Here is a 20,207-nt window from a genome sequence, read left to right as displayed (position 1 = left end):
TCAATCTGAGAACAATATTGATTGGACCACTTCCATTTCTGTCTTTGGCATATGTTAGAGTATACAAAGGCAGTTTTGGGGAAAAGCAACATCAATTCTGCAAAGGTGTCCTTCATTAGCAATTCCAGACCTACCCCAGTCAATGTGCCTAGGTCACTGCCACCACAGTGCACAATTATGAGGTCAGGGGGTTGGAGATGCACAAAAGGTTTTAACCACAGGCATCAATTGGTGCCTCTCTGTCCAATCCATTTAATGTCTAAATTTTGCAAGCTAGGTCTTCGTCAATACCTTTTGCACCAGAAAACATAGCTGTGCCCAACAATCCACACTGCAAGCATCTTGAAGTGATGACTGTAGGTAATGAAAAGATGTCTGTATCTGAGGTAGTCATTGGATAGAATGAGAATGTCTAAAATGGTGGACTAGAGTCTGTTTTAAAAAAAGTAGAGATTTGATTGGCTGTTTAAGAACATTGTACATTCAAAATTAGGTTGCATTTTACTTTGTTTAAAAAGCAAGTTTGTTATTGGTTAGTAAAAAATGTTTTAAAGGTACAGCAGAAAGGATAAGGTCATGTTTTAGAAAGCCAACCACACTTGCTGTCTGCATTTGCAACATTGTGTGGTGAACTTGAAAATATGGGGAACTTGTGACCTGTCACTTAAGTTGAATGTTGCATGAACTGTTGCTATGGAAATGCCACTAAGCAGAAGGGATGAAGAAGTCAGTTGAAAAGGGTTATTATCTATGACCAATGGAAATGTGGTTTACAATTTCAAAATCGCTGGGAACTTATGTCATTTGTTGCTGATGTTTATTTGTATGGAAAAACAGAGAGAAACCTTGCCACTACTGGCTTCACCTTGCAGAGTCTGGTGATTTATATTGACTGTGTGTTAAAGAAAATCCTGTCTGTGTGAAATTGTTCATTCAACAGATTTATTTGCAAGGTGAGTTATATATTTTTGAGGTTTATTTAAAAAAGATTTGACATTATTCTAAAACTGTGTTGCTTGAAATATATTATTAAATGTGGAGATGTATATTGGAATTAGTTTAATTGTACTTGAAGTTTGTTTAAAAAAACAGTCTATAAAGTAATATTTTATTTTTAAGTCTATTCAAAGGTATAGCTGAATGATGCCTCATATTTTTAGATACTTGGTTGAAGATGCAGTACAAATGTATATTTTGAAAGATGTTCATATAAGATGTAGTTTATTAGGCTTTATTTTTTCTTCTCTCTACAAAGGTATAGTTAAATGATACTGCATATTTATAGATAGTTTGGTCAAATGCAGCACAACTGTGCTGTTTGAAAGATGATCTTATAAGGTGTTAATAATTAAGTTTCTGTTATTAGTTTGTACAGAAGGCAAAGTTAAATGATGCCATGTGTTTTAAGATAGAATGGTGAAATAAGGTGTTGGTAATTATGCTTCTTTTAGTAGTCTGAGCAAATGTTTAGTTGAATGATACCACATAATTTTAGATACAATTGTGAAGATGTATGATAAAAGTGTGGTTTTATAAATGCTCATAAACGGTGTTGTTAATTAGGCTTCTTTCTTAAGTCTGTTGAGAGATATAGTTTAAGGATGTCGCATATTTCTAGATTTAATGGTGAAGATGTAGCTCAAAACTAAGAAAAACCAAAGGTGATGATGGACGGAGCATTGACAATACAAACACTCCCCCCAATCAACTGATCTGGGTTTAATCCATCACCGTTCTTTAGCTCACTCCGCCACCCCAGTTCAGACATGGCCATATGCAAATCAGTCTGACGCTTTGCCTCATGGGAACAGTCAAGCCCGAACTGCCAAGCCATGTCTTCCCTGGACCGGAATCAAGCTTCCCAGGACCAGTTTCTGGTATTACAGCCGTCTTCACAACTAAACCACCACATATTACTCTTTCTGGTATGTTGTACTTATCTATTTAACTAGATAGTATGTAAAGACTCATGTATGTGTTCAGATTGTATTTATATAGTTGCATGTATATTTGATGAATTATTGAGAGGTGCCTGACTGATTGCAGGAGTGCAAAGGTAGCGAATATGTGATTTTTAAGTATGAGAGATGATTTACTGATTCTATATTGTGCAATCACTCAGTTAGTATGCAAGCATTCATGCAATGACTCACGCACTAACTCATGCAGTGGTAACATCTCCAGAGCACTACACATGCAGTCCAGCAATCCTCCTGTCACTCCCTGTGGACTCTTTTAATCAGTCTGCCATGTCTTTATCCAATCATTCTGGCAAAACCTAAGTACTTATAAATTCACCATGCACTCTTCTTGCAGCACTCTAAGTATGCTATCGCTATCCATGTACTCATGCAATGACACAGGCACTTACACATGCAGTGCTACAATCACATGTTCACTATCCATGCAGTCCTGTAACCAACTATTCCATATCAATCACTCTGCCACAATCCAAATTCATACCTAATATTTTTAATGCCAAAGTTCTGAGAACATCATTCGGCCTATTGGGAAGATGTCAATATGAATTAATGATATTATTTTGGATAATTTCAATACAAAGGATTTCGGGAATATCATTCGGCCTAGTGGGAAGATATAGATATGAATTAACAAGTGTATTTTGGATATTCTCACAGCAAATGTTTTAAAGAACATCATTTAGACTATAGGGAAGATATGAAGAATTGCTGATTCAATTATCGTTTCTGTTCCTTGATATTGTATTTAGAAAATTGTCTTAGAAAGAAGCCTTTCATATATTTGTATTATATGCAATGTTATTGAGGATGTTTATTTTAGGAAATGTGAACACATAGTTGACTTTGTTGTAAATATTTTGGACACAGATTTGTTATTTTTTTAACAATCTTATTGATTGTGTTTTTACATGATGAGCAATATTGAAATCACTGTCTATGGTGAAATTCAATAGATTCTGAGAACAGCAAAAAAGGCAAACTGAATATCTTATATATTGGTAAAATTATGTCGTGTCGTTTAAACTATAATATTATATGTTATAACTGTTTTTAACCATCTAGACACTACTCATTCACATCTCAAATTCCCCAGGTACTATACATGCTGTCCAGCATTTACCCTGTCATTCCCGATGCACTCCTCGAGTCACCCAGCCAGTGCCATGTACTAATACAATCCCTCTGCCAATACCCAAGCACTTATAAATTCACTCAGGTGCTCTCCTTGCAGTACTCTAATCATCCAGTGAGTACCCATGTACTCATGCAATGACCCAGTTACTAACACATGCAGTGCTGCAATCCCTTGAGGACTACCTATGCAGTCCAGTAATCTCCCTGGTACAACACATACATATGTTCAATTACCCAGGCAGTCCTATGTCCGTAACCTGCGCCTAAAACGAACCACGTACAGATTCACCATCCACTCTCCACGTACAACTCTAATCATGCAGTCACTACTCATGTACTCATTGAATGATCCAGGAACTAACAGATGCACTGGTACAATCCTTGTCTACTATTAATGCAGTCCTCTGACCACCTACACTCTTCTCATTTGGTCCTTGAATTCCCCTGATACTACCCATGCAGATCAGCAAGCACCTTGTCAGTCCCTGTGCACTCCTCCAGTCACGCAACCAGTACCATGTACTAAACAAAACACTATGCCAATACCCAAACACTTATAAATTTACTACGCACACTCCTTCCACTACTCTAATCATCCACTCAGTACCCATGTACTCATGCAATGACCCAGTCACAAACACATGTACTGCTGCAATCCCCTTTTGATTACCCATGCAGTTCTTTAATCACTTACATATTTCTCATTCACTCCTCCAATTTCCCAGGTAGTACCCACGCAGTCCAGGAATCACCCTGTCACTCCTCATGCAGTCCTCCAGTCACTCAGCCACTACCATGCACTAATCCAATCACTCCACCAATATCCAAGCACTTATATATTCACCATGTACTCACCTTGCAGTACTCTAATCTTCCAGTCAGTACCCTTGTACTCATGAAATTACCCAGGCACTAACTCATTCACTTTTACATTCCTTTGAGTGCTACCTATACAGTTTAGAAATCTCCCTGTTACTAATTATGTACTCATCCAATTAACCAACCACTCCTATGTCCGTATCCAATTCCTCTGCCAAAAGTCAAGTACTTATAAATTCACCATGCACTCTCCTTGCAGTACTCTAAGTATGCTATCGCTATCCATGTACTCATGCAATGACACAGGCACTTACACATGCAGTGCTACAATCACATGTGTACTATCCATCCAGTCCTCACACTACTGATTCACTCCTACAATTACCAGTGCATTACTCATGCAGTCCAGCCATCTCCCTGTCGCTACCCATGCACTCTTAAAATCAATCATGCTCTAGATATGTACTCAAGCAATCACCCAGATATTAGCATGCAGTTATTTCTCTTTTTTTACCCAATAAGGTAGTTTTGAAGAGAACGTTTTTTTCTTCTTTTTTGTTTTTAATTTTTTTTGTGTTTTTTAAACAATTTTGTGAAATTTTTGGGTGTTTTTAAAAAAACGAAAAAACAAACAGACAAAACTTTAAACTTTTGGAATTATATTGTCATTCCAACAGAAAAAAAAAATTAACAGCGATAGTTTCTTAAAATGGCATTGCATTTGATACAATGCTGTTTGAGCGTCGCAAACCCTGGACAAATGTCCAGACCACAAGATGCTGAGGTTGAGCCTCCAGAAGTGTTGGGACCAGCACCCTGGTCAGTTTGTGGTGTGGCCTCTTGCACACGTCGCTGTTGTTCTCTTGCAAGTTGTCTCGGATGTATAGTTTGTGAATGCTTATACATACTGGAAGTACCACACAAGTACTACTTCTCGCTGCCTCTTGATATAACTCTGGATGAGAGCGTGCAGCTCAATTTTCTTGCATCCACTTTTCTTTCACTCTCCGGGATTGTGAAAGATGTCCAAACAATAGACTCTGATCTTTTTTTCAGTGGTGGTCCCAAATCTTCATCATCAGATGGAAGGTCTATTGGTGTATTTGAAGAAGCCATTGTAGAAGTTTTCCAAGTAAACACCAAAATAAAAATCACAATTTTGCTCCCAAAAACACAACAGGTGTCTCTCCTGTGATGCAGCAGAGAGAATGACTATAAAGGGCGGGGTCCTTCAAGTTCTATAATGAAAAACCTTATCAACCAATGAAATGGTTTCTTTTAAAGTCACATGGGAGTCGCGCACCCAGGGCTTAACCAGTACGCACCCAAACGTGACTTCGCGAAAAATATATTTAAGAATAATTTAACTTATTTCAAGTACAAATATATTATTTTTATAAATAGTTGAGATAATCTCTTGCCCTGATGTGTACATTAAAGTTATATACATATAGTTTTAAAACATATTTTGTTTGCGGGAGTTGCGCACCCGGCGCGACCCAGCAGGTATATGATGTCAAGCAGGTCCCGGCACAGCGCACACGTCGCATACGAAACGCACACATGACGCAAACACATACGTATATGACGTTACGCGGGGCCATGCACCGCACACCCATCGCTTACTAATCGCGCACATGACGCAATCCCATACGTATATGACGTTACGTGGGTGCAAGTAGCGCGCATTAGTCGCAAACCAAACGCGCCTCCTTCTCGACTTTACCAATATAGCGGCTTGAAAGCGCGCACCCACCGTGATAAGTACATGAAGGGTACGCGACTCCAGTATTTTTTAAGAAAAAAATATACATATATTTTAAAAAACATACAGCCTGATTCATCATTCTCCCGTTTTGCGAGCCCCTAATAGCGATTCATAACGAATCGCTATTAAGGACTAGCAAAACGGGATTCATGTAGAAATTGCATAAAGAAATGCGATTCCTACACATTCCTTATTTGCGATTAGCAAATTGCTAATCGCAAATAAGGAATAACTCCCCATTCATTCCTATGGGCCAAAAGGCCCATAGGAATGAATGGGGAGTATTCCTTATTTGCGATTAGCAATTTGCTAATCGCAAATTAGATAGCGATTTAAAGGGTGCCAGTGGTGTCCAACGGACACCCTGTAGCACCCCTTAAATGCAAATTGAAACAGGTGTTGCGCACACACATGTCCAAAGGACATGTGTGTGTGCAACATGCAACTTAGAAAAATGCTTTTAAAAGCATTTTTCTAAGTTTTCGCTATTTACCACGAGGTTTGACCTTGCGGTAAATAGCGGGCCAAAATTGCGAATTCGCAATTTTTAAATGGATGATGAATTGCATTTAAGGAATCTCAAATAGAGATTCCTTAAATGTAATTCCTCGCAAAATAGCGAAATCGTTATTACCGATTTTTGCATTTGGGATGATGAATCCCAAATGCAAAAATAGCGCTCGCAAAGGGCCAGATTCTCAGAATCTGGCCCTTTGCGAGCCGATTTTGGCTTGATGAATCAGGCTGATAGGACATAGGACATTGCATATTTAAATTAAAATGAAAAAAGAATTATAGGATATTAGAGTTACAAAACATCTTTTTTTTTTAAACTTGTAATTTACAGAAAAAAAGGTTTTATAAATATTAATTTTACAAATTAGCATTTACAAAACAGTGAATTTCAAGGGTTTTTTAAATACCAATTTCTAACTATAACGTCCCTGAAACCTATGTTTTTTTCAGAGAATATATATATATTTATACACACACACACACACACATATATACACATATAAATATGCAAAACAAATCACCTCCCATTCCGAGCAGAGCAAGGGACACAGCGGGGCTTCAGCAACTTTTATTGAAAGATTTAGGCATTACGCGTTTCGGCAGTCTGCCTTCCTCAGATACCATCTTTGCTCAAGGTTCCCATTTTCGTGTCTTTAAATAGGCGCCCCCTTCCATGATGGTGAGGCGCACACCTGGACCCCGGTTCATTACAGCAGACTACAGCAGTTGCTGGGAGGACCTGGCTTGGCAGTTCGGGCTGGACTGTTCCCACAAGGAACAGGGTTAAGACTGATTGGCATTTGTTAGCTGTCAGATGTCTCGATGCTTCCCCAGAGGGACTTCAGGCCCCACAAGACACTGCTGCCTGAGGGGAGGAGCTGCCAAGACGCCCGCGCTCAAAAGCGCGCAGCGCCACGCGGGGCGCGTGCGGGTGAAGCCCGGGCAAGGACGGGCCCGTCACAGCCAGGAAGAGGCAGGGCTGGCCACCCCCCTGTCGTTTCAGTTCCCGTGTAAACATAAGGCAAAGCACGCTGAGAAAATCTAAGGTACTGTACTTCCTTGTTTCTGGACTTTTCTGTGCTTGCCTTGGGACTTCCGGACTAGTGGGCAGTACATCTGACAGAACTAGTTTTCTTATTGTTATTTGTATAGTTTCAACAACGCATTTTTAAATTCTGTATTTCTCCTAGGCCTACTGGGGCCCAGTAGAAGAAGCAGGCTAGACCGGGCAACTAGCCACTCTAGTGTAGCTAGTGTTAGAGCTATTACATCAAGGCCAATGGGGAAGCGGAAGTCACTGGAAGAAAGTGGGGAGGGGAGCGAGGGGGGTGGTAGACGTGACACTAGGAAAAAGGCAAAAAAGGCACGGAAGGCTGCATCAAATAACTGTCATGGACAGAATAGATACGCTTATTAGTGAGTGCGAGGATATTCTTGAATCAACCCCTTTAAAGTGTGTAAATAGCAGCACCAAATCCAACCATAAAGAGAAGTTACCTGCAAAGCATGTAAAGCCTGCTATCCCCGATATGTTTTGCAAGGCTAGAAAGAAACACCCGTCTACTACTTGCATCCGGGCGCAGGACCAAAGTGCTATTTTATCAACTGTAACAGAACATGATTCGGGTGAGCTCTCGCTAGATGCTGATCATGCAGCCCATACAGACCCAATTGTTATCTGCACTAATAGATTCCAACCACTTGTAGACATACAAATGCAGAATAGGGAGCGGGAGGATAATTTAATGCAAGTACATACTCAAACTCAAACAAATAAGAGTTCCACAAGAACAAACTAATGTTGCAATAGTACAAGCACAGTCATTACAAGATATGTCACAAGAAGTAGCGATATTGAGGAGTGGGGCCCCAGGGAGAGCGTAGCTTACAGGGCGCAAACAACATGGTGACCCGTCTTGGTCCTCCAACTAAAGATCCTTCGGGCCCTTTGACCAACCCATGCTTACCTGTTAACAAAGCCTTGAGAGGGGTGCGTTTAAATTTGGAATCTCACCAAGCTAGGAATTGCTTTAATGGCTTGAATGCTCAACCAGAAAGGCATATAGTCCCCGCCTTAGGCACCACTAACACCACTACATTGCAGAGCACACAACTAGACAGGTCGAACTTTCAGCCCCCCAGACACAAAGACCACGTAAACGGGGCATAATGCTCCCAGGACTTAGTCTGGGGCCAGATAGAGAGCACAAGCTCTACTTACCAAACTCTCCAAAAATCTATATGGTAAATGTCCCAAAACGTGACCCTAATGGTGGTATTGAGAACAGGGACTCCTTAACCAATAAAGCCATTCATTGAATAAGGCATGTGAGAGGTTGCTACTCTGTGATTAGAGAAGACATTACAGCCGTGCGTAGGATCTCTTTCCCTAGCCATCCTCATGACAGCATTGAACTTACTATGAACAGCACAGGGACTGACAAGGTGCTAGCTTAATATTAATTTGGGCACATCCGTATAAAGTGTGGCTAGCCCTCCAGTTCCACTTATTATATTGCCCCAGAGATTAGAAATTCCTTCATCAGAAAGTAGCATATTGAGCTGGAACATCGCAGGTCTTAATTCTAAGATGAGCTCGCTTGAATGGCACACATTTGTAGAGACATATGATATATGCCTTTTTCAAGAAGCCTGGGCCAAAACACCTCAGTTTTGTGCTGGGTATCTGAATTTTTTTGTAGCTGCAGATAAGGGAGCAAAGGGAAGGCCCTCAGGTGGCTTATCCATCTGGGTCCGCCAAGAGCTTGAGGCCACATTAAGGTCTTCCCCACTCAAAGTCAGGACATACAGGCAATCAGACTGATCACGCGTGATCATTTATCAATAGTGATATTTAACATCTATGTTAGGGGCACAAGGGGGAAAAGATCGAGAGTTTTAGCGGCCCTCGAAGCCCTCCTTGATATGCAACCTGATTCTTCTAAAGTGATAACAGCAGGGGATTTTAATACAACGTTTGAGCCCCTTACCCTGGAAGATGGTTATTGGACAGAAGTAGACGATAGTAAATGGGGTATTCCACTGCTAGAGTTGAAGCCTATCGGGAAATGGACTGATATGGTCATCCAATTAAATAATATTTGTATGGAGCAGGTCCTACGGGCTCTAAATGGGCGCACCAAATCAGATAAACAGGGAGCGAATACCTTTAACAATGGCTATCATGCCAGTAGAATAGATTATATATTGGTAAGCCAAGACTTATGGCACCTGGTGGTGGACATGAAGGTCATTGATAAGCTAGAAAGCGACCACAACCCACTATGTGGAACTCTGCACTTGAGTTGTCAAGTGGCGTATTCACACCTCAGGACTAGGCTTCACTTAGGTGAGGACGTTCCAACCAACGATCTAAGGAGGCTTAAGTGGGTAAACATTATGGAGTCGCCAGCCTTACTAGATAATATTGCGCAGAGTTTGGATCACGCCACTAAAGAACTAGAGGCCTGCGTTCAGCAAAAATGATATCTAGCCAATGTAACAAGCACACATACCACATTTTTTAAAGTCTTACGGTCCTACTTTTTTAAGCGGGGAAAGAATTCTAAAGTATCTGTCCCAAAAGAGGGGCGTTGGTATAATGTTGATTGTCAGCAGGCGCACCTATCCCTAGGGAAAGCCATCAAAGGGGGGACTCAATAAAGGTCCGTGAAGCAAGGTCACTCTATAAGCGTACTCAGTCAAAAGCCAAGAAATCTTGGGATGATAAAAGATGGCAGGAACTAATGGACGCCTACGCCACAAATAACCCAAAACAATTCTGGCACGTGTATAAATGGTCCACCGGGGGACAGGCTGAGCGCCCCCAAAATCATGTCTCCCAAACTGACTGGGTAAACTACTTCAAGCCGCAATATGCTTCTACCCCATATAATGGTGAAGCTGAATTTACAAGTATGTTGTACATGAAGGAAACTTTCACCAAGGCCGATGTAAAAGCATTAAAATCATTATTGGCCAAAAAGGCTCCAGGGCCTGATGGCATCCCAGGTGATGTCTTTCTTCATGACAAAGCCAGATGGTGCAAATATATTTTTTTATTATCGAATGCCATCGCACAAGGCGCTACGATACCCGCCTCTTGGAAAAATGCGGAAATCATCCCTGTCTACAAGAAGAGGGACAAATCAAGCCCGGGGAACTACTGGCCCATCAGCCTAATCGATTGCCTTCAAAAAATAATTGGTAATATGGTGCTAATAGACTACAGGAATGGATCGAGGACTCAGGGGTCTTATCCCCATTGCAGGCTGGTTTCTGACCTTTCATAAGCACAATAGACTAGGTGTTCAGATTTATTCTGATACACTGGAAGATTGTGACGTTAGGAAAGGGTAGTCTTTATGCAGCCTTTGTGGATCTCAAGGCGGCATTTGACCTTGTTCCCCGCAGGACGTTATGGCGTGTCCTTCAACAGCTTGGGCTTCCACTGGATCTCCTGACACTGATTGTAAGGCCTCATGATGATAATAGTGCTTAAATTAGATGGGGGGGGGCAGGGGGAAGTTACAGAACTATTCCCCATAGAATGTGGTGTGAGACAGGGTTGCGGTATGGCCCCTACGCTATTCTCGTTATATATTCATGGAATAGTGGATTATATGGGTGTAACGCCAACTGATGCCCCCACATTGGCCGGAGTAAAAACACCAATACTGATGTTTGCCGACGACACGTTGATCTTGTCCAAGACCCCTAGTGGGCAGCAGAAAGCCCTCAAAATTTTTGAGGACTTTTGCTCACACAGAGGCTTGGAGGTCAACGTGTCTAAGACTAAGCTAATGGCTTTTAATGCTCGTAAGGTTCATATGAGGGGGTTTAGAATGAAGGATGGTCCGATAAAAACAGTTAAGGAGTTCCCCTACCTAGGGGTGAACTTCCACGAAAACATGAAGTGGGACCACCAGATCGAACTAGCGTCCCTTAAACACAGGCAGATCTCAGGGATTCTTCTTCAGGAACATAATCGCTCCCACTCTAAGCCCATTAGTCCAGCTTTAGAAATGTATAATCTGAAGGTTGTCAGTTCAGCCCTATATGGCTCGGAACTCTGGGGGTGTGAGAACCTTGTAGCTCATTCCTCATCGGAAAATAGGTTCCTAAGAAAAATCACTAGATTACCCCAGAGTACCCCAAAGTGCCCATTATTAATCGATCTAGGTAAAAAAACGATCACAGCGTTAGCCAAACTTCGCCCCCTCCTATATTGGAGGAGACTTTGGACTACACCTCAACTTGTAGGCTACGCGAAAGGTTTACTAGAAATAATAAGGGCCGATACCCTACATCGTATCAAATGGCTATGGGCGGTCAGAGATCTATTGGCGGATATAGGCATGATCTCAATTTGGGCAGACCCTGAAAATTCTAATTTCCCTTCAAAAAAGACATTGAAGGCAAAGTACTGGGACTGGTTCCAGGTTAAGAACATCAGGCAAAAGGAGGTATCTACTCTCACTGGCCTTTTCCTGGATCATAAAGGCACCTCGAAGCTGGAACCTTACTGGGACATAATAACTAAACCACTGGACCGTAAATTGTACTTCCAGTTCAGGGTGGGAACGCTTCCGGTGAGATCATTTACTGCTAAGTGGTCAGTCCAGGAAGCATTTTCATGCCTGGGGTGTAGAACCTGTGACGAATCCCTGGCCCATATCCTTTACGTCTGTCCTGCTTATGCTGCCCCGCGACGGGCATGGTTGCTCCCAATCTGCAGGCTTTTGGGCTTGAGGCGCGCAGCAGAAGCAGAACGCATCCTGCGGACTGACACCTCATTGACCATTGTAATAGCAATGGCAACATTTTTAGGGTGGTCATGGACTCGGAGGGCTCGCCTGATAACCCAGAGCGAAGGTAAACATCGAGACGCTCTAAACTAATGATTATACCACTGAGTAGGTTAAGGTGGAATCTGGTGAGTGATCTCCTGTGCCTTATATAGTTGCATATTGCAGAAATAAATTAATTTATAATGGTACAGTATTTAGCGATGAGTATTGTACATATTTGAATAGTTTTTAAGTTGTTCTCTAATGAGATTTGAATAATTAGGTTAAGAGAATTGACCAGTCCCAAAAGATTGTTTGCTTAAGAGCGTGATCGACTTTTATTTTAATTAATGATTCTTATAATCTTGGAATATGAAGCAGCTTTATCCATGTGTTTAAATGCATGTTTTTATATGTCACATGTTTTTATATATTTAATTAATTCCACTTGTATTTTTTGTGAAATGCTTTTATGTCTGTAAATTGACGAATAAAGCTGTTGAAATGGGTTTGCATTTGGCTGGGTCCAAACTGGGGTGGTGTGGTGAGCAAAAGAATGATGGATTTAACCCAGATCCTTGTGACTGGGGGTGAATGTTTGCATTGTCCAGCATTCCGTCCATCAATTGTTTCTTTTGCGCAGCACAGCACTTCTACACATGCTATGCTGCTTAAAAATTGCTTTTCATTTTTAAAAGCATCTCATACCGCACTTTTATTTTAAAGGAGGCCGCACCTTTTTTTTTTTTAGAAGAGCCGCGTCTTTAAGGAAGGGGCGTGGCTGAAATTAAAGTGAAAGCTCAGCATGGTGCGCTTCTACAAAAAAAACATTTGTTTGTCACCTCTATCTATTATTTTGAACTGCTAAAACGTATCCAACTTTTCCTTTCAGAGTCCAATAGGGTTTCCATTGCTAGAGCAATCAGAGAAGCAAAATCAGTCTATGGTGGTGGTTTATTCATTCACATATAAAACAAAAAGGTGACTGGTAGATAAGAGGTTTTAATGCTAATCCATTAGGCAGGTCATGGTACAACATGTCACTAAAAACGATATAACGAGCACGCCATTTGCACTTCAAGGGAAAACTGCTACAAGTTTAATTTAACAGATAAGAGGTCACAGGCTGGGGGATGCTCTCCTTTTGCACTAGCTGGTGCTCTGAAGAAGTCCATTACTGTTGACATATACAGATCAAATTCCTTAAACCACGTTTTTGAAAAACACAAAACTCTTTTTGTCTACTGGTCTTTGCCTCTTGGTTTTGCTGGCATCTTGAATGATCTCTGCAGATCTGTAAAACACTTGATAAGTATTGAGTTATGAAGATGCATTCATGTTATGACTCACCCCTTAGGACAATTCTCTATCAGCTAGATTCATCAAAGACCCGTTTTGCGAGTCTTTAATAGCGATTCATAAGGAATCGCTATTAAGGACTTGCAAACCGGGATTCATGTAGGAATCGCAAAATAAATTGCGATTCCTACAGCTTCCTTATTTGCGATTAGCAGATTGCTAATCGCAAATAAGGAATAACTCCCCATTCATTCCTATGGTCCAAAGGCCCATAGGAATGAATGGGGAGTTATTCCATATTTGCGATTAGCAATTTGGTAATCACAAATAAGGATGCGATTTCAAGGGTGCAGGGGTGTCCAAAGGACACCCTGTAGCACCCCTGAAATGTGAATTTACACTGATGTTGTGCACACACATGTCCAAAGGACATGTGTGTGTGTAACATGCAACTTAGAAAAATGCATTAAAATGTATTTTTCTAAGTTTTCGCTATTTACCACGAGGTTTGACTTCGTGGTAAATAGCGGTCCTAAATTGCGAATTCGCAATTTTTAAATGTTTCATAAATGGCATTTAAGGAATCTCTAATAGAGATTCCTTAAATGCTAATCCTCGCAAATTTGCGAATTCTTTATTAGCGATTTTTGAATTTGGGATGATGAATCCCAAATGCAAAAATTGCACTTGCAAAGGGCCAGATTCTCAGAATCTGGCCCTTTTGCGAGCGCATTTCGCTTGATGAATGTGGATGTATACCCTTTAATCCACCTGACCTTGTGTATTATTTGTAATCCACTTACCCATTTTGAATTTTGAGAATTATTTCCCTTCCTCTTTTGCACATGGGCGCCAACCTGTTTATAGTCCCTTTTGGCTCTCATTGTGAGTGTTCTTCAGTTATGCTGTACTGACTGCAGGTAATTGGAAGATTGTGCTCAGCTACATGCCATGTTCCTAGAGTAAGTCTGTAAGTAAGCTACATTTGTTGTACAATTTACTGATCTATATATTCCTTATTTCTAGCAAATTTACATATTGCAATATAACGAAGAACTGACATCTGTTGTTCCACAAAATGATTTTAATAATTGCATACACTATGCCTGTATAACTGAGCATGTTACAAATTGTACTGCCCCTTGCCTCTATTTTTATCTACATTTTCGTACATGCCCTATTGCCCTTTTAACTTGTTGTCCCATATGATAAGAATATTTTGTAATTCTGAGATAAAGAGTCCAATGGCTGAAGAATTACATAACAACCTCAACATCTATCCTCGAGATGCCAAATGAACATCAAGATGTGATGCACCTATCAGCCTGCGACTCTGGGCTACATATTACATCTGTCAGGCACCATGGACTTCCCTCTTGGCCAATAATATCCTCGATGTACCTAAAAAACGTAATATTGGTTCTGTGTATAGTGCACTTCTCTGCATATAGTACATATTATACTGCTTAATATATGAACGGTACTAATAAGCAAATCTTTAAGTCTGCGAATGCAGCACAGCAGAAATTAATGCCATTTTTGTACAATTACAGTGTGTTGTACAAATTACAATTTCTTCAGTCAACTGAAGGTTTAATCATTTGAGAAAAATATATTTATAACACTCAAAACAATTTACCATCAAAATATTTGCCCTACTTCACCTACTATTCTCCTCGATACTTTAATATTTAAACCCTGAGGCGCACGCCATTAGATACCACATGCCCGCGCATTTTCACCACATGCAACTTTAGAAATGAAAACTTTTTGTCTTGCACTACTTGTTTCGCTTTTTAGGTGATACAGTAGTTGACAATCAAATCGTGTTTTGCTTTATACAGAAACAGAAGGAGGTATGAAGGGAAAACACACAAAACACACAGAAAAAATACGGACTGCAAAGACCCAAAAATATGGCTGATAAAATACTGGCCGTACATAAATATATTCACAAAGCATTCTGAAATGCACCTGAACCCAACAGCAAGAATATGACTGCAAGAATGTGAGAAATGGAGTTAGAATAATGGATTACCTAGCCATAGAGTAGGTGAAAATTAAATAAGAATGGTTTGTACATATTCTTTGTCCATAATTGTCATTGTACCCTGCCACATGGAATCGTAAAAAAGAAGGGAACAATCCTCACCGTGATAATCTCTTCCTTCTGCTCCAGAAGGGCCCGGAGGCGGCTCAATTCATCGGTCTGGTTCAGCGAAGGCACACCCTTCTCTCCCGCAAAGTCTTCCAATCCTGTGTCTTTTAGGGAAAACTGTTCACACTCTCTGTAGTTGAAGGATCCGTCTTCCAAAGTCCAAGCCCTGTTTTCTGATGCAACCTGCTTAAACAAAACCCAATGCACGCTACTGTCAGCTCATGAATATTAGCGTACATCATGTCACTTGCATTCATTTATAGACAGCAGCAGAAGAACTGAGAAATATACATTTACTTTTTACCTTGTGAGACACAATACCTGAAAGGAAAACTTTTCTGAGCAGAATTGTGATTATTCATAGAGTGAAAAGTTTCTTTTGAGTAGGTTTACTATGTCACAATGAGGTCCTTGAGGTTTGTGAGGGCACCTCTGAGAACCAGTCAAGTCAAGAATAACTTTATTCGGTTCAAAAAAGGACCATAAAAGTATTACATACACTAAAAATGAATTCAATTTACATGTTGAATTTATGCAATAATATGTCACTTGACTCAGCTACTCAACAGTTTATAAAAAGTTTAAAATTCTACTTTCTAAAAAGGAAAGCACCCACTTCATTTACATTTCATAGCGTTTCCTTATTAAAAATGCAACTCTAATAAAATGTAATAGTGCAGTACAAATAACTTCAGTGGACAATGAGCGTAGGAGATTAAAACCCTCCTGGTAGTTACGGGGGCGAGTTTCTCTTAAAAGTGGAATAAGGAACCATGCCCATGGCTCTTTGTAGAGTGTGCAGAATTGAGTAATGTGCAGGGTGCTTTGCTGTGCTGAACTATCACAAGGGCAGGAGGTGAGGTTATTGCACCATCCAGCCTGTTTGGAAAAGGCCACTAAAAAGTGCAATGTGCAAAGCCGAAGCCTAGTCAATGAAAAACTAAACTGCGCATTCGTGGTAAAGGACAAGTACAATTGTTGTTGCAAAAGAGGACGATCTAACTGAGGATGCAGAAGCTCCACAAAATATGCATCTTTTATAATCAGTTTCATATTTATATCGATGCTGGCAGGATTATTATAATAATGCCCTAGGCCTATTTCATTGAATTTTCCTTTCACATAATAAAGCCATGGGATAGCTTCGGCATTATCGAGCATCATGCAATCCTTGACAATTTCCCTTGTAAGCTTTCAGTCCCTTTTTAGCCCAGAGTATCAGTGGGGCAATATTAATTTCTAATTTCTAATTTAAAACATTTATAAAGCGCAGCGTGCACCGTACGGTTTCTTGGCGCTAGTGGAGAGTTCGACAGCTGAGGCAAGATAAAACCTGTCGTGGACAAGAGGGGAAATTACACGGGAAAGGCCTGTTTGAAGAGAAACGTTTTTAGATCTTTACGGAAAGAAAGATAGTGAGTGGCAGAGCGGAGGTGATCAGGGAGGGAGTTCCAGAACGTGGGGGCAAGGGTAGCGAAGTTAGTTCCACCCCACTTTTTTACGTTTGAAACGTGGGATTTGGAGGAGGGATTTGGAAGAAGAGCGAAGCTCTCTGGTAGGGACGTATTCATTTATTAGCGAGGAGATGAAAGCGGGGGCAGTGCCTTGACGGGCCTGGAAGACCATGCAGCCGGTCTTGAACAAGCCAATGAAGCTCCCTGAGGAGGGGTGTGGAATGATGATAACGTGGGAGACCATAGACCAGCCGGGCCGCCTGGTTCTGGACCATCTGGAGTCTCCGCAGGCTGTATGCTGGAATGCCGTTGTAGATGGCATTGGCATAATCTAGCCGCGATATCACCAGTGCGGCCATGATCAACTTGAGTGCCTGTGGGGAAAAGAAACGGGAAACAGTGCGGATAGTTCGGAGGGTGAGGAAACAGGAGGAGACAACAGTGCTGATTTGTGAATGAAGGGTGAGCTGGTTGTTGATTTTAACCCCCAGTGTTTTAACTGCGGTTGAGGGGGTGGGGGAGGGACCGAGAGAGGAGGGCCAGAAGCGGGAATTCCAGGGACTGGACGAACCACCGGTGAGAACCAACTCGGTTTTGTCCGGGTTCAATTTAAGATGGTTGTGGTTCATCCAGTCCCTGATGAAAGTCATGGTAGACTGAAAGTTAGAGACAGAGAGAGGAGAGGAGGGCAGGTCAAAGATGAGCTGGAGGTCGTCGGCATAATTATACACGGTGACCTCCAGCTGCTGAAGAGCAAAAATAAGGGGAGAGATATAGAGGTTAAATAATAAAGGAGAAAGAGAGGAGCCCTGGGGAACACCACAAGTGACAGGAAGTGGAGTGGTCGTAAAGTCTCCTAGCCGGACCGCCTGAGTGCGGTCCCTCAGGAAGGAGGAAAGACAAATCAGGGCTGAACCCTCAATTCCAGCCGCCTTGACACGGGACAGTAAGATGGTGTGGTCAACCGTGTCAAAGGCGGCGGAGAGATCGAGAAGTACCAGCGCCTGATGATTGTTATTGTCCATACCCTTCCTGAGGTTATCCAAGACCGAGACCACAACTGATTCGGTCGAGTGCCTGGGGCGAAAGCCAGCCTGGCGGGGGGCCAATCCCCCATTAGCCTCTACGTGGGCGCTGAAAACCGCGGTGGCATGGCGTTCCAGCACCTTGCCCAGGTAGGGCAGCAGGGAAATTGGGCGGTAGTTGGCTGAGATGGACGGGTCAGCGCCAGGCTTTTTTAAAATGGGCACTATAGTGGCTGCTTTAAGCGCCGGGGTCACTACTCCCTGCGCAAGGGAGTTGTTGAGGAAAGTAATGGGGGATTCAGGGCAGGAGGAGTAGATATGTTGCAGGATTCGAGCCGGACAGATGTCTGCCGGAGAACCCGACTTTACTTTGGGGAGTATCTCCCGGAATCTAGCCTCAGTAAGGGGAGGGATAGAGGTAAGATGACCACGGACAGTGGGAGAGGAGGGATCCACAAAGACAGATGAAGGGGGGGGGATATTAGCCTTGATGGTAGCGATCTTCTCCAAGAAGTAAGTGTTGAGTTGGTCGCATAGTGACTGGGATGGAGGGATTTGAGGTGAAGCTCTATCGGGATAGGCCAGGTCGTTCACTATACCGAATATTTCTCTAGATTTGTTTTCAGCTGCCATTATTTTTGTAGAGAAATAGGTGGTTTTGGCGGAGAGAATTGCAGTTTTGTAATCGGCAAGTGATTTAAGATAGAGGGTTTTTAATGAGGGGCAATAGTTTTTTCTCCACTGTCTCTCTGCCTGTCGAGCGGTCAGTTTTAGTTCTTTTAGGTGGTCGTTAAACCACCTGTTGGAGTCCTTTGGTCGCCGGATGGAAATGCGACGCAGGGGAGCCACTGAGTCGCAGCCTCCAGTCAGCCAGGTGTTAATGGCATTGGCTTGAGAGTGGGAAGAAAGACCGGAGAGAGTCGGAGTGGAGTTCCGAAGCAGGGAGGACAAGGAAGGGAGGTCGACTCTGTTCCAATTCCGCGCTCAGGTATTTTTGGCGTGTGGGACTTTGGATACACGGTTGTGAGAGATGGAAAAGGATATAAGGGCATGGTCGGACCAAAAACAGGGGGATACAGTCACCGAGGATATTTGAAGATTGAGGGACCAAACCTGGTCAAGTGAATGACCGTGAGAGTGAGTGGGGACAGTTATATGCGGAACAAAGTTCAAAGAAGAAAGAGATTCTGTAAACTCTTTCGAAGCAGTGCACTCAGAGGGATCCGAAGGCCAGTAGTTAAAATCCCCTAGCACCAAGACCGAGGCGTAATTGACCACCAAATTGGCCAGCAGGTCTTGAAATGCCGGTAGGAACAGAGACGAAGACTGGGGTGGGCGGTACATTAGGAGACAAGTAATAGGGGGAGAAAAGGATAGGGAACGGACTACAAGGAACTCAGTGAGGGCGATGGGAGGAAAGGGAAGGGTTTGAAAGTTTAATTCTGACCGAGCGATTAACGCCACACCACCACCAGCCCTGCCTGCCGGACGATCGGCACGTAGGGCAACGTAGGAAGGGGGGAGGGTAGCCAGGAGAACAGGAAGGGAAGAATCACAGAACCAGGTTTCGGTCAAGAACCTATTAATCCAATCTGCAATAAAATCCATCCCTACCTCAGAGTGACAAAATGCTGTAGAGGCGCTTTTTGGGATCATCAACAATCTTTTTAAAAACTTGCTTCTAGTGTTTGCAGTTGTCTACTTTTACGATCTCCCCATACTCCTGCCCAGTAAGTAGCAATGGACAAGCATTTTGATTTATATAAAGTGATCAATTCTGCTACTGGCTTGTGGCCTAACTTGCATGCGAAGCGAAAAAGGCCTTCCACAGCATGACTAGTGTTCAGCACCTAAGATGTAATAAGAGGATCCCAGTTCAGTTTATTATTGAAAACATTGCCCAGGTGAGTAAAGTTGGATACCTTGTCAATCGTCTTACCCTTTACAATAAATGTTCTAGATTTAGTATGACTTGGACCACAAACCATAATATAAGATTTAGTCAAATGTACTTTTAGGTCCAAAGATAAAATCAGTAAAAGCATTCAGAGACTACTGTAAGCTATTTGCCGTTAAGGCCATTAAAACTGTGTCGTCTGCATATGAAAACAGCGGGACCGGATTGCCTCCAATTTTCGGGAAGTCTAATTTTAGATCTATTAGGGCAGATTCTAGGCCATTTGTATATACGGGGAAGAGAAAGGGGCCAGTATGCACCCCTGACGTACTCCCTCTGTAGAAGCAATGGGTCCGGTCCTCTCTC

The 20,207-nt window shown here is 42.1% G+C and overlaps 1 protein-coding gene across 6 annotated transcripts in view; it reads right to left on the bottom strand.

The window, feature by feature from the left end:
* PDE4DIP (phosphodiesterase 4D interacting protein) overlaps positions 1–20,207 on the bottom strand; it is a 1,524,691-nt gene that overhangs the window by 774,123 nt on the left and 730,361 nt on the right. For 4 of the 6 annotated variants that reach the window (XM_078686955.1, XM_078686929.1, XM_078686947.1 and 1 more), the window contains one exon: positions 15,460–15,651. In XM_078686955.1, the coding sequence (XP_078543081.1) occupies positions 15,460–15,651 (192 nt within the window). The remainder of the gene's footprint in view (positions 1–15,459; positions 15,652–20,207) is intronic. The other 2 variants (XM_078686939.1, XM_078686973.1) reach the window with 1 other exon arrangement.

This window comes from Lissotriton helveticus, chromosome 1_1 (genome assembly GCF_964261635.1).
Source record: "Lissotriton helveticus chromosome 1_1, aLisHel1.1, whole genome shotgun sequence".
NCBI classification, from domain to species: domain Eukaryota; kingdom Metazoa; phylum Chordata; class Amphibia; order Caudata; family Salamandridae; genus Lissotriton; species Lissotriton helveticus.
Note: the sequence above shows the minus strand (reverse complement) of the source record. Positions and strands in the feature narration are given on the sequence as shown.